Genomic DNA, 12007 nt, shown 5'->3' on the forward strand with positions numbered 1-12007 from the left:
GAACGGTAGAACTACTACAATGAGACAATCTGACCATGTCACCTACAGAACGGTAGAACTACTACAATGAGACAATCTGGCCATGTCATCTACAGAACGGTAGCCCCACTACAATGAGACAATCTGACCATGTCATCTACAGAACGGTAGAACTACTACAATGAGACAATCTGACCATGTCACCTACAGAACGGTAGAACTACTACAATGAGACAATCTGACCATGTCACCTACAGAACGGTAGAACTACTACAATGAGCAGTGAATCATGCTTGTTTTGATTTGATTTTCAGCTCAACTTTATTTTGTTTGTGAATATTGTGAGAGTGCTGGCCACAAAAATCAGAGAGACAAATGCTGGGAGATTTGACACTCGGAAGCAATGCAGGTAGGGTTGATGTCTCATTAGTGCCTTGTTGCTTTAGTCAATCTCATTTATGTGATTTTGTAGGAAAAAACATTAGATATTGTAAATACCACTTTTCAGTAAATGTGCCTTTTTTATATAAATATCTTATTCTAAATGTGCCTTTTTTATATAAATATCTTATTCTAAATGTGCCTTTGAGTTAACTCATTTTCTTTTATATTCATGATCCATTTGTTTGTGTTTGCAAACCGTTCACGTCATTTACTGAGGCTGAGGATACAGGCTGTGTTATGAATTTAAAGCGGGTTCATCTGTGTCCCGAAACCCTGATGAAGGCAGCTTAGATGTTGGGATTTATTAAATGTATTGTGTCGTAGCCATGAGAGAATGCATATTTTATTTTCTAATATGTGTATTGGAAAAGATGAATTGAACATGACTCCCATAATGCATTACGGTCAGGCAAAAAGCTTATTTTTACGTCAATACGCAGTCTAAACCAGGTGTTTGATGTGTTTGATACCAATCCATTGACTCCGTTCCTGCCATTATTATGAGACGTCCTCCCCTCAGCAGCCTCCACTGGTCTATTAAAGCCAGTTGTGGGCGGCGGGTAGCCTAGCGGTTAAAAGCGTTGGGTCAGGAACCATTTCGGGAGAGAACATTCCGTGGCTGGGGTGAGTGGGGTCCTTGATGATGCTGCTGGACTTCCTGACTACTCTGTTCACTGCAGAGGTTGACAGCTCAGTGTCCCAGCTGCAGTGTTTGTACACGCTCCTCTCATATCTAAGTGCAAGACACATTTTGACATGCTGTGAAGCCATCCCTATAGGGCTGCCTGAGTCTTTGTTTAATTCCCACTCCTGTCTGGGGTAATGTGTTGGTTGGCAGGTCTGTGCCGAGGCTGAAGGCTGAGGGGTTAACCCTCCTGTCAGTCATTAGTAAACAGACACGACATCAGATCCAGGTTGTCTCTTGAGCCGCTCCATTCCCACAGGTGTAGATAGGATTATCACTGATAAGGCTATGGTCAAAAGTAGTGCACAATATAGGGAATAGGGTGCCATTTGGGATGTAGACGGTTTTCCTCTTGCTCTCTCCCTCGCTCTACTTCATATAACTCTTTCTCTAGCTGTGATTTATTCCATTTAAAAAAAACTTCTGAGTGTCTTTGAACAATTTAGATGCAACGGTTGGCTCGATATTGATGTTAACGTGCAGATTGCAATGTGTAATCATCCTTGGCTATTGACATTTGTATCACAAATCTGTTGAGGGGATTGTTTTTGGAAAGTGCTCAAGGGAGTAGTGCTTGACTCGGGCCGGAGCTCACCGGAGCGGAGTACCGGCACCTGAAATGTTCTGCTGCTTGAGCTCCTCTTCCTCTTATAGAATATTACCTCAAACTTAATGCGGAACTCCTGTACCTAAATGTAAACAATACCAGCACCCAAAATGAGTACCGGCATATTTCAGTCCCAAGCACTGCAAGGGACTGTCAGATAAAGATGGCTGCCAAGAAGTTCAATTATTTCAGCTCGATGCCAGCTGCATGTGGTTTAGCTTGACCCATGTTTTTACCATCCTGTCCCTCTCAAACCCCATCACCACCACATGTACTTTACCATCCTGTCCCTCTCAAACCCCATCACCACCACATGTACTTTACCATCCTGTCCCTCTCAAACCCCATCACCACCACATGTACTTTACCATCCTGTCCCTCTCAAACCCCATCACCACCACATGTCTTTTCCATCCTGTCCCTCTCAAACCCCATCACCACCACATGTACTTTACCATCCTGTCCCTCTCAAACCCCATCACCACCACATGTACTTTACCATCCTGTCCCTCTCAAACCCCATCACCACCACATGTACTTACCATCCTGTCCCTCTCAAACCCCATCACCACCACATGTACTTACCATCCTGTCCCTCTCAAACCCCATCACCACCACATGTACTTTACCATCCTGTCCCTCTCAAACCCCATCACCACCACATGTACTTTTCCAGACACACATCACATGCACTTTACCAGACACACATCGCATGCACTTTACCAGACACACATCGCATGCACTTTACCAGACACACATCGCATGCACTTTACCAGACACACATCGCATGCACTTTACCAGACGCCTAACGCATGCATTTTACCAGACACGTATAATGGACAGTAGGCTTTCTCATACAGCCTGATGCAGGGGTGTCAAACTCAATCTCTTATACTTGATTGATCAATCATTCATTGATCATTGGTCATTGATTAAGAACTCCCCTCAGCCAGTTGTATAGGTCTTAAATGGACACAATTCAAATGGAAACAACAACAATCAGCAGACACAGCCCTCCAGAGATTGATTTGCCACCCCTGGCCTTATGTTTTGTATTGTATTAGATTTTTGTCTGATGCTGCACAAAGGATTCCCTCAATAGAGGATTATACAGTGTTCTACTGTCCCTTTCACAGGAAACTGGCTAAGTCCACTCTAGTGCTGGTGCTGGTGTTCGGGGTCCACTACATAGTGTTTGTGGGCATGCCACACTCATTCAAAGGGGTCGGATGGGAGGTCCGAATGTACTGTGAGCTCTTTTTCAACTCTTTCCAGGTGCTCGCATTCACCCCAATTGGGGATCCTGCTTTGTCTTGCATGTAAAATACACATTTACATAAGTATTCAGATCCTTTGCTATGAGACTCGAAATTAAGCTCAGGTGCATCTTGTTTCCATTGATCATCCTTAAGATGTTTCTAAAATTTGATTGGAGTCCACCTGTGGTAAGTTCAATTGATTGGACATGATTTGGAAAGGCACATCTGTCTATATTGGCTCCCACAGTTGACTGTGCATGTCAGAGCAAAAACCAAGCCATGAGGTCGAAGGAATTGTCCGTAGAGCTATGAGACAGGATTGTGTTGAGACACAGATCTGGGGAAGGGTACAAAAAAATGTCTGCAGCATTGAAGGTCCCCAAGAACACAGTGGCCTCCATCATTCTAAAATGGATGAAGTTTGGAACCACCAAGACTCGTCCTAGAGCTGGGCCCCCGGCCAAATTGAGCAATCACGGGGAGAAGGGTCTTGGTCAGGGAGGTGACCAAGAACCCAATGGTCACTCTGACAGAGCTCCAGAGTTCCTCTGTGGAGATGGGAGAACCTTCCAGAAGGACAACCATCTCTGCAGTACTCCACCAATCAGGCTTTAATGGTGGAGTGGCAAGATGGAAACCACTCCTCAGTAAAAGGCACATGACAGACCGCTTGGAGTTTGCCAAAAGGCACTTAAAGGACATGAGAAACGAGATTCTCTGGTCTGATGAAACCAAGATTGAACTCTTTGGCCTGAATGCCAAGCGTCACATCTGGAGGAAACCTGTCACCATCTCTACGGTGAAGCATGGTGGTGGCAGCATCATCCCTTTCACATTAATGGTGCCAGAGGAGATGGCTGCCATTTTACAGTCCCCTAACCAATTGTGCCATTGCGTGTGTTTTTTCGCGTTATTTGCAACTTATTTTGTACATAATATTTCTGCCACCGTCTCTTATGACCGAAAATAGCTTCTAGAAATCAGGACAGCGATTTACCCCGTACTGGAAGAATATTTTTTCAATAACAAGTCAGATGTGACAGATTTACTCCAGACACCCGACAAGGCCCTCATCCCCGTCATTCGCAGGAGAAAGAGACGGAGATATCGGGGACATAGTGGGGAGAACAAGTATTTGAGACACTGCCGATTTTGCAGGTTTTCCTACTTACAAAGCATGTAGAGGTCTGTCATTTTTATCATAGGTACACTTCAACTGTGAGAGACGGAATCTTTTAAAAAATCCTGAAAATCACATTGTATGATTTTTAAGTAATTAATTTGCATTTTGCACAGTTGAAGTGTACCTATGATAAAAATTACAGACCTATACATGCTTTGTAAGTAGGAAAACCTGCAAAATCGGCAGTGTATCAAATACTTGTTCTCCCCACTGTAGGTCTGGGTGCCTTGTAAGGATCTGACGGCGAGTGGGTAATCTGCCTTTACCATCGGTCCTATTAGCCAACATACAATCATTGGATAATAAAATAGACGAGCTACGAGCACGTATATCCTACCAACGGGACATTAACTGTATTATCTTATGTTTCACAGAGTTGTGGCTGAACGACGACATGAATAACATATAACGCACTCAATGAGCTGTATACGTCCATAAGCAAATAGGAAAACGCTCCTCCAGAGGCGGCTCATCCAGAAGCAGCTCTCCTAGTGGCCGGGGACTTTAATGCAGGGAAACTTAAATCTGTTTTACTTCATTTCTACCAGCATGTCAAATGTGCAACCAGAGGGAAAACAAACTCTAGACCACCTTTACTCCACACACAGAGACGTGTAAAAAGCTCTCCGTCGCACTCCATTTGGCAAATTTGACCATAATTATATCCTCTTGATTCCTGCTTACAAGCTGAAACTAAAGCAGGAAGCACCAGTGACTCGGTCAATAAAAAAGTGGTCAGATGAAGCAGATGCTAAGTTACAGGACTGTTTTGCTAACACAGATTGGAATATGTTCTGGGATTCTTCTGATGGCATTGAGGAGTACACCACACCACATGTACTTACATACCCCAACCAGAAGCCATGGATTACAGACAACATCCGCACTGAGCTAAAGGGTAGAGCTGTCCCTTTCAAGGAGCGGGACTCTAACCCTGAAGCTTATAAGAAATCCCGGTATTCCCTCCGACGAAACATGCCGTTGGCCTGATAGGGGAGGTTTATGACCCCCATAAATACCTTTCCCCTTTTTCCTCTCTCTACTCTACCGATGTGACTATTGAACATCCCTTTGTTAACATGGAGAGTCTGGTAACATCAAAAGGTGGGAAACTGAACCATATTTCAGTAATCCAACCAGCTGAAAATATGCGTTGGTACTTAATGAATATGATGTCAGATCAGTTGGCATCTGAGACATTATTACTGATGATAGGACGACATAAAGTGTATCTTGGAAAGTCTACACATTCTAGTTATCAGATTCACATGGAATTGTTGTGGAATTTAAGTGTTTAAATATGAAACTATTTGTTAAAATATGAAATGTAATTTTAGCTCCTAAATGAGAGAATTGGTTTTCATGAGTGAACTATGCTCAACTCAGTGGCCCCGCCCATGTGAACAGACACTGGTTGTAAACTATGAAACACGGCCCTCTCTCCCAATCCTATATAAGCCCCTTTACTAAAATGTAACTTCCTGTTCCGAGGACGTTAGGGCGACGGTCCTACGTTAAAAGGGCTCAGATAATAACCCAACGAAATTAGCATCGAATTTCAACATGAAGATGACGGTCAACACGCCGAAAGGATGAATTTCGACTATACCAGCCAGAATATAGCATGAGCTTAAAAGTATGGCAACTTGGTATGAACTTTGAACTCTTATTCACTCCAGAAGTGATACCTCCTAGCCGTTGAGTTAGCAGCAGTCGCTGTAAACGTGGGCTAGGAAAGGACGGACGACGTATCTGTCTAACACACACAACGATACTACAACGTATCCAGTTTACCACCAGAGACATTCTTCAGAGGACCAGAGATCCATGCTGGACCAACCCGCCTTCTATCGACAACCAATCTACCGAAGCGCAGCTCAGAGTAAATATTTATTGCATTCTCCTTTTTCAAATGGGCGGTTATTTAGAATGCATAAGATACTGTATTTACGATAGCATAGCTGCCTACGGCCCGATAGAGACAAAACCTTTTTGCTCCTCAGTCTTCCCGTTTTCCTTTATGACATAATTTGTAATCAATGTATGATCCATTCTGTGTAGATGTAATTCTGTGTGATTATTTAGGTATTTAGTAAATAAATAATTAAACCAAATTTTGTATTGCTGATTCGACTTGTTAGCCAGGGTTCGTGAAGATAACCAAGAATTTACAACTTTCAGATGAGACTGAATAAGGCAAGGATTAAATATGACTGCTACTGATGTAAAAGATTACTAGATCTTTAAGAGTTTATTCGGAAGATAACAGCTCTATAAACATTCTTTCGCGGTACCCCGACTTTCTAGTTAATTACATTTACATGATTAGCTTAATCAGGTAATATTAATTACAGAGAAATTATTTTTTAGAATAGCATGTCATATCACTTAATCCGGCATAGCCAAAGACATGACAGCGTCAATACAGGACCAAGATTGAATCGTACTACACCGGCTCCGACCCTCATCGGATGTGGCAGAGTTTGCAAACTATTACAGACTACAAAGGGAAGCACAGCCATGAGCTGCCCAGTGACACAAGCCTACCAGGCGAGCTAAATTACTTCTATGCTCGCTTCGAGGCAAGTAACACTGAAACATGCATGAGAGCATCAGCTGTTCCGGACGACTGTGTGATCACGCTCTCCGTAGTCGATGTAAGACCTTTAAACAGGTCAACCTTCACAAGGCAGCAGGGCCAGAAGGAATTACCAGGATGTGTACTCCGAGCATGCGCTGACAAACTGGCAAGTGTCTTCACTGACATTTTCAACCTGTCCCTGACCTGAGTCTATAATACCAACATTTTTCAAGCAGACCACCATAGTCCATGTGCCCAAGAACACTAAGGTAACCTGCCTAAATGACTACCGACCCGTAGTGCTCACGTCTGTAGCCATGAAGTGCTTTGAAAGGCTGGCTCATATCAACACCATTATCCCAGGAACCTTAGACCCACTCCAAATTGCATACCGCCCAAACAGATCCACAGATTGCACTACACACTGCCCTTTCCCACCTGGACAAAAGGAACACCTATGTGAGAATGCTATTCATTGACTACAGCTCAGCGTTCAACACCATAGTGCCCTCAAAGCTCATCACTAAGCTAAGGACAATGGGACTAAACTCCTCCCTCTGCAACTGAATCCTGGACTTCCTGTCGGGACGCCCCCAGGTGGTAAAGGTAGGTAACAACACATCTGCCACACTGATCCTCAACACAGGGGCCCCTCAAGGATGCGTACTCAGTCCCCTCCTGTACAACCTGTTCACCCATGACTGCATGGCCAAGCACAACTCCAACAACATCATTAAGTTTGCTGTCGACACAACAGTGGTAGGCCTGATCACCGACAACGATGAGACAGCCTATAGGGAGGAGGTCAGAAACCTGGCAGTGTGGTGCCAGGATAACAACCTCTCCCTCAGCATGATCAAGACAAAGGAGATGATTGTGGACTACAGAAAAAGGAGGACCGAGCACGCCCCCATTCTCATCAACAGGCAAGTTGAGAGCTTCAAGTTCCTTGGTGTCCAAATACACCAAGACAGTTGTGAAGAGGGCACGACAAAGCCAATTCCCCCTCAGGAGACTGAAAAGATTTGCCATGGGTCCTCAGATCCTCAAAGTTCCAGCTACACCATCGAGAGCATCCTGACGGGTTGCATCACTGCCTGATATGGCAACTGCTTGGCCTCCGACTGCAAGGCACTACAGAGCGTAGTGCGTACGGCCCTGTACATCACTGGGGCCAAGCTTACTACCATCCATGACCTCTATGCCAGGCTGTGTCAGAGGAAGGCCCTAAAAATTGTCATACTCCAGCCACCCTAGTCATAGACCACCCTAGTCATAGTTCTCTCTGCTACCGCATGGCAAGCGGTACCGGAGCACAATGTCTAGGTCCAAAAGGCTTCTTAACAGCTTCTACCCCCAAGCCATAAGACTCCTGAACAGCTAATCAAATGGCTACCCAGACTATTTGCATTGCCCCCCCCCCCCCCCCCCCTCTTTTACGCTGCTGCTACTCTCTGTTTGTTATCTATGCATAGTCACTTTAACTTTACCTACATGTACATATTACCTCAATTACCTCGACTAACCGGTGCCCCCGCACATTGACTCTGTGCCGGTACTCCCGGTACATAGCCTCGCTATTGTTATTTTACTGCTGCTCTTTTAATTACTTGTTACTTTTATATTTTTTACTTAACACTTTTCTTAACTGCATTGTTGTTTAAGAGCTTGTAAGTAAGCATTTCACTGTAAGGTCTACTACACCTGTTGTATTCGGTGCATGTGACTCATGCTGTGGGGATTTTTCAGGGTCAGGGACTGGGACACTAGTCAGGATCGAGGGAAAGATGAACGGAGCAAAGTACAGAGAGGTCCTTGATGAAAACCTGCTCCAGAGCGCTCAGGACCTCAGACTGGAATGAAGGTTCACCTTTCAACAGGACAATGATCCTAAGCACACAGCCAAGACAACGCAGGAGTGGCTTCGGGACAAGTCTCTGAATGTTCTTGAGTGGCACAGCCAGAGCCTGGACTTGAACCCGATCAAACATAGCTCTGCAGCAACGCTCCCCATCCAACTTGACAGAGCTTGAGGATTTGCAGATTAGAATGGGAGAAACTCCCCAAATACAGGTTTTCCAAGCTTGTAGCGTCATACCCAAGAAGACTCAAGGCTGTAATCACTGCAAAAGGTGCTTCAACAAAGTACTGAGTAAAGGGTCTGAATACTTATGCAAATGTGATATATTTTTTTTTTTTAATTTTATACATTTGCTAAAATGTCTGAACCTGTTTGCTTTGTCATTATGGGGTATTGTGTGTAGCTTGATGAGGGGGGAAAAAAGCAATGTAATCAATTTTAGAATACGGCAGTAACGTAAATTCAAGAGGTCTGAACACTTTCCGAATGCACTGTATTGCCCATTGCTAATAGCTTTAAAACTGTAGAAAGCAATAGTGCTGAGCAATTAGTGCTTTTTGAGGTCGAATCGGTTAAATTATTTAAAAAAAATACTTTTATGAATAATTGAATACTATCGATCATGTATTTTCAGGTAGAGATACCTCGTGAAGCAACTGCTCCATCCCTCTTGATTGTGCATTCTTCTCTCTTCTCTTGGTCTCCGGACAAGTAGGCGCACAATGGATTATGGTCATTGTAGTTAATTACCACTTTTTCTGCTCTAAACTATGTTGAATATTGGCCTGTTGTAAACTACAACTCCCTACTACATTGCACAGTTCGGGTTTGATCTGATGTATCTCTATTCGAGAAACTACAGTGAGAAAATGCGCATTGAGCTCACAGAAAAAAAACGGAATGAAATCAAATTCAAATAATTGAACTAATTAGTAAATTATTTGTTTTTAAAAAAATAACAGAAATTTCAGTTAATCGCTCAGCACTTGAAAGCAACATTGATACGATTTTAAATGTGAGAATTTGAGCATTATAGCTTAAAGGGACATTACACTTTCAATTATTTCAGATGTTTTCTGACCTCTAATGTAGTCTTATGTCAAGATGAAACCACATCTCATGACATGTGCAAATCCAGCTATGAATAAATGAATGAAAAGATGAGCACCAGATAAAACCAGGAAAGTAGATGGTGCTCATCTTTTCCATTCATTTGGGATTGAAGTGTATAGCTGGATATACACAACACAACTGATGTCGTGGGACATGGTTTTATCTTAACATTACACTACTTTTGAAAAAAAAAAAAAATACAATCCATTGTCTTTTGTTTTTCTTTAAGAGCTCTCTTTCCTGAGCACATCATGTCGATATTATTCTCTGAAGGTCATGGACACCTCTCATTTGTAGAGAATGTCACATCATTTATACTGTCAGCGGGAATTTGAGCTTTCAACACATGCCTCTAACCTTCCTCGCTTTCATCTCTTCGCAGGGTTTCTTTGTGTCCATTATCTACTGCTACTGCAACGGAGAGGTGAGTACTGTTCACCAGACCTGGCCAGAAGGTTTCAGGTCTTCTACACTCTAGAGCTGCTGCGTTCAAGAATCTATCATGCTGGACTCTCTAATTGAACCAAAGTCACATGCTCATTTGTTGCCCATTTATAAGTGTTCTAGGAACTAACCTAGAACACTAGGGGGGGGGGGGGATCTTATTAGAACTAATGGAACTTAGTGATGTCATTTATTAGAACAATAGAACACTCATGCTGTGCGTACGCATTGTACCCATCAGTGATACCCACAAACAGGGTTTTGAAGTATTGTAAGTAAGTAGGCTACCAGAAAATACCCATTGTTACTACCGCATAACTTGCTGGTCAATACCAGGTATATACCACTGTAAAAACAGTAGCTACTGTAAAATAAAGTGCTACTTTTCCCCCAATAATTTCCACATTTATTAGTCCTATATACAATATTTAGAGTTTGGTCATTTAGAACTTAATGTTCCGAGAGCACCCCTACTCTCGTCCATGTTCGTTGCTAAGTGATAATTGACGCTTCTGGGTTGGGCTGTTTATTTCTGATAGCTTTTAAAACCTCTGAAAAAGTCCAGTGAAAGCGAATATGAAAGTTGTGGGCACCACAACACAATAGGAACTTTGGCATTGGCAATAATATGTATTCAAGTCTCTTGTGTTGTGTTGTCAACAAATTTCATTGTGAATGTCAGTCGGTTAAAACAACATTTGAATTCACTACTCTGTTTTTCTTGTTTGCAGCGAGTAATTTCATTGAGAATGGTCGGAGGCGCTCTTGTATTGTTACATCAACAAAGGTTTCAGGACAAAGGCGCTAACATTGCGTCCATTCTAAAAGTTGTCCGAACCCAAATAAGTTTCTGCCCTGACTGGTACTATAGGCTACCATACAAAATCCTGACCTATACCATGACCCACACAATACCATGACCCATGACCCATACTATACCACACAATCCTCTTGTTCTCTTCAGGTCCAGGCAGAGATCAAGAAGACCTGGACCCGCTGGAACCTGGTGTTCGACGGGAAGGGACCGGCAGCATGTGCCAACTACCGGTACGGCCTCAACCAGAACACTACCAGTCAGCCCCAGCCGCTGGCCGTGATCTCGGGCACCTCCTCTCTCTTCTCCAGCCATGTGTACCGCAGCAGCCAAGCCAGGCACAGCGTCAGCACCCACAGCACCTTGCCCGGCTACGTGTTCAGCAACTCTGAGGTGGATAGCCTGCCCCCATCCATCCTAGAGGAGGCAGACGGGCGAGCCAAGCAGGTGGACGACATCTCCCTCCGAGAGTCCTTACCTGTGAATATCACCAGCATAGGAGAGGACATGGAGGAGACACTGTAGAGAGAGAGTAGAGGGAAAGTGGGAATGTACAGCTGACAACAATTGTGTTTTATATTTTTTGAATGACAGGACAGAGGGAAGGTAGAGCGGGAGATACACAGGAATGAGGACCACAAACAGAAAGTGGCTGAGACCGAACTCAAGACTCGAATTCGCATCGCCAAGGGAATACGTGGTTCGGAGGCGGCAGCCTTACCACTAGACCAGACTCCGGCAGATATGTTTGATGTTTTGCGGATACTGTATATCACCATATCCTTGTCTTACGCCAGCTAGCGCTTAAGAGTTGCAGTTTTTTTCTATATGGTCATTGGTTATTATTTTCATGGACTGTTATTTGTCACTTCGAGTGGTGGCTAGACAATCAGTCAGGTCTGTGGCTAAATATGGACGGGAAGTGCTGCAGCTACAGACTAGTTTGTGTCTGTGTCATTCGTAATGCTGAAGACAATTACAGTGCCTTCAGAAAGTATTCACACCCCTTGACCTTTTCCACATTTTGTTGTATTACA

The 12007-nt window shown here is 43.6% G+C and overlaps 1 protein-coding gene across 1 annotated transcript; it reads left to right on the forward strand.

Annotated features, from left to right (window-relative positions):
* Nucleotides 1-293: 293 nt before the first annotated feature.
* Nucleotides 294-11495, forward strand: LOC120035659 (parathyroid hormone 2 receptor-like; the record flags this gene model as incomplete). Its single annotated transcript, XM_038982234.1, has 4 exons — nucleotides 294-388; nucleotides 2852-2990; nucleotides 10095-10136; nucleotides 11121-11495. Coding segments are annotated over 4 exons (651 nt in total), but the record flags the coding sequence as incomplete, so codon positions are not given.
* Between the last annotated feature and the right edge of the window lie 512 nt (nucleotides 11496-12007).

Source organism: Salvelinus namaycush, unplaced genomic scaffold (genome assembly GCF_016432855.1).
Source record: "Salvelinus namaycush isolate Seneca unplaced genomic scaffold, SaNama_1.0 Scaffold1082, whole genome shotgun sequence".
Classification (NCBI taxonomy): Eukaryota; Metazoa; Chordata; class Actinopteri; order Salmoniformes; family Salmonidae; genus Salvelinus; species Salvelinus namaycush.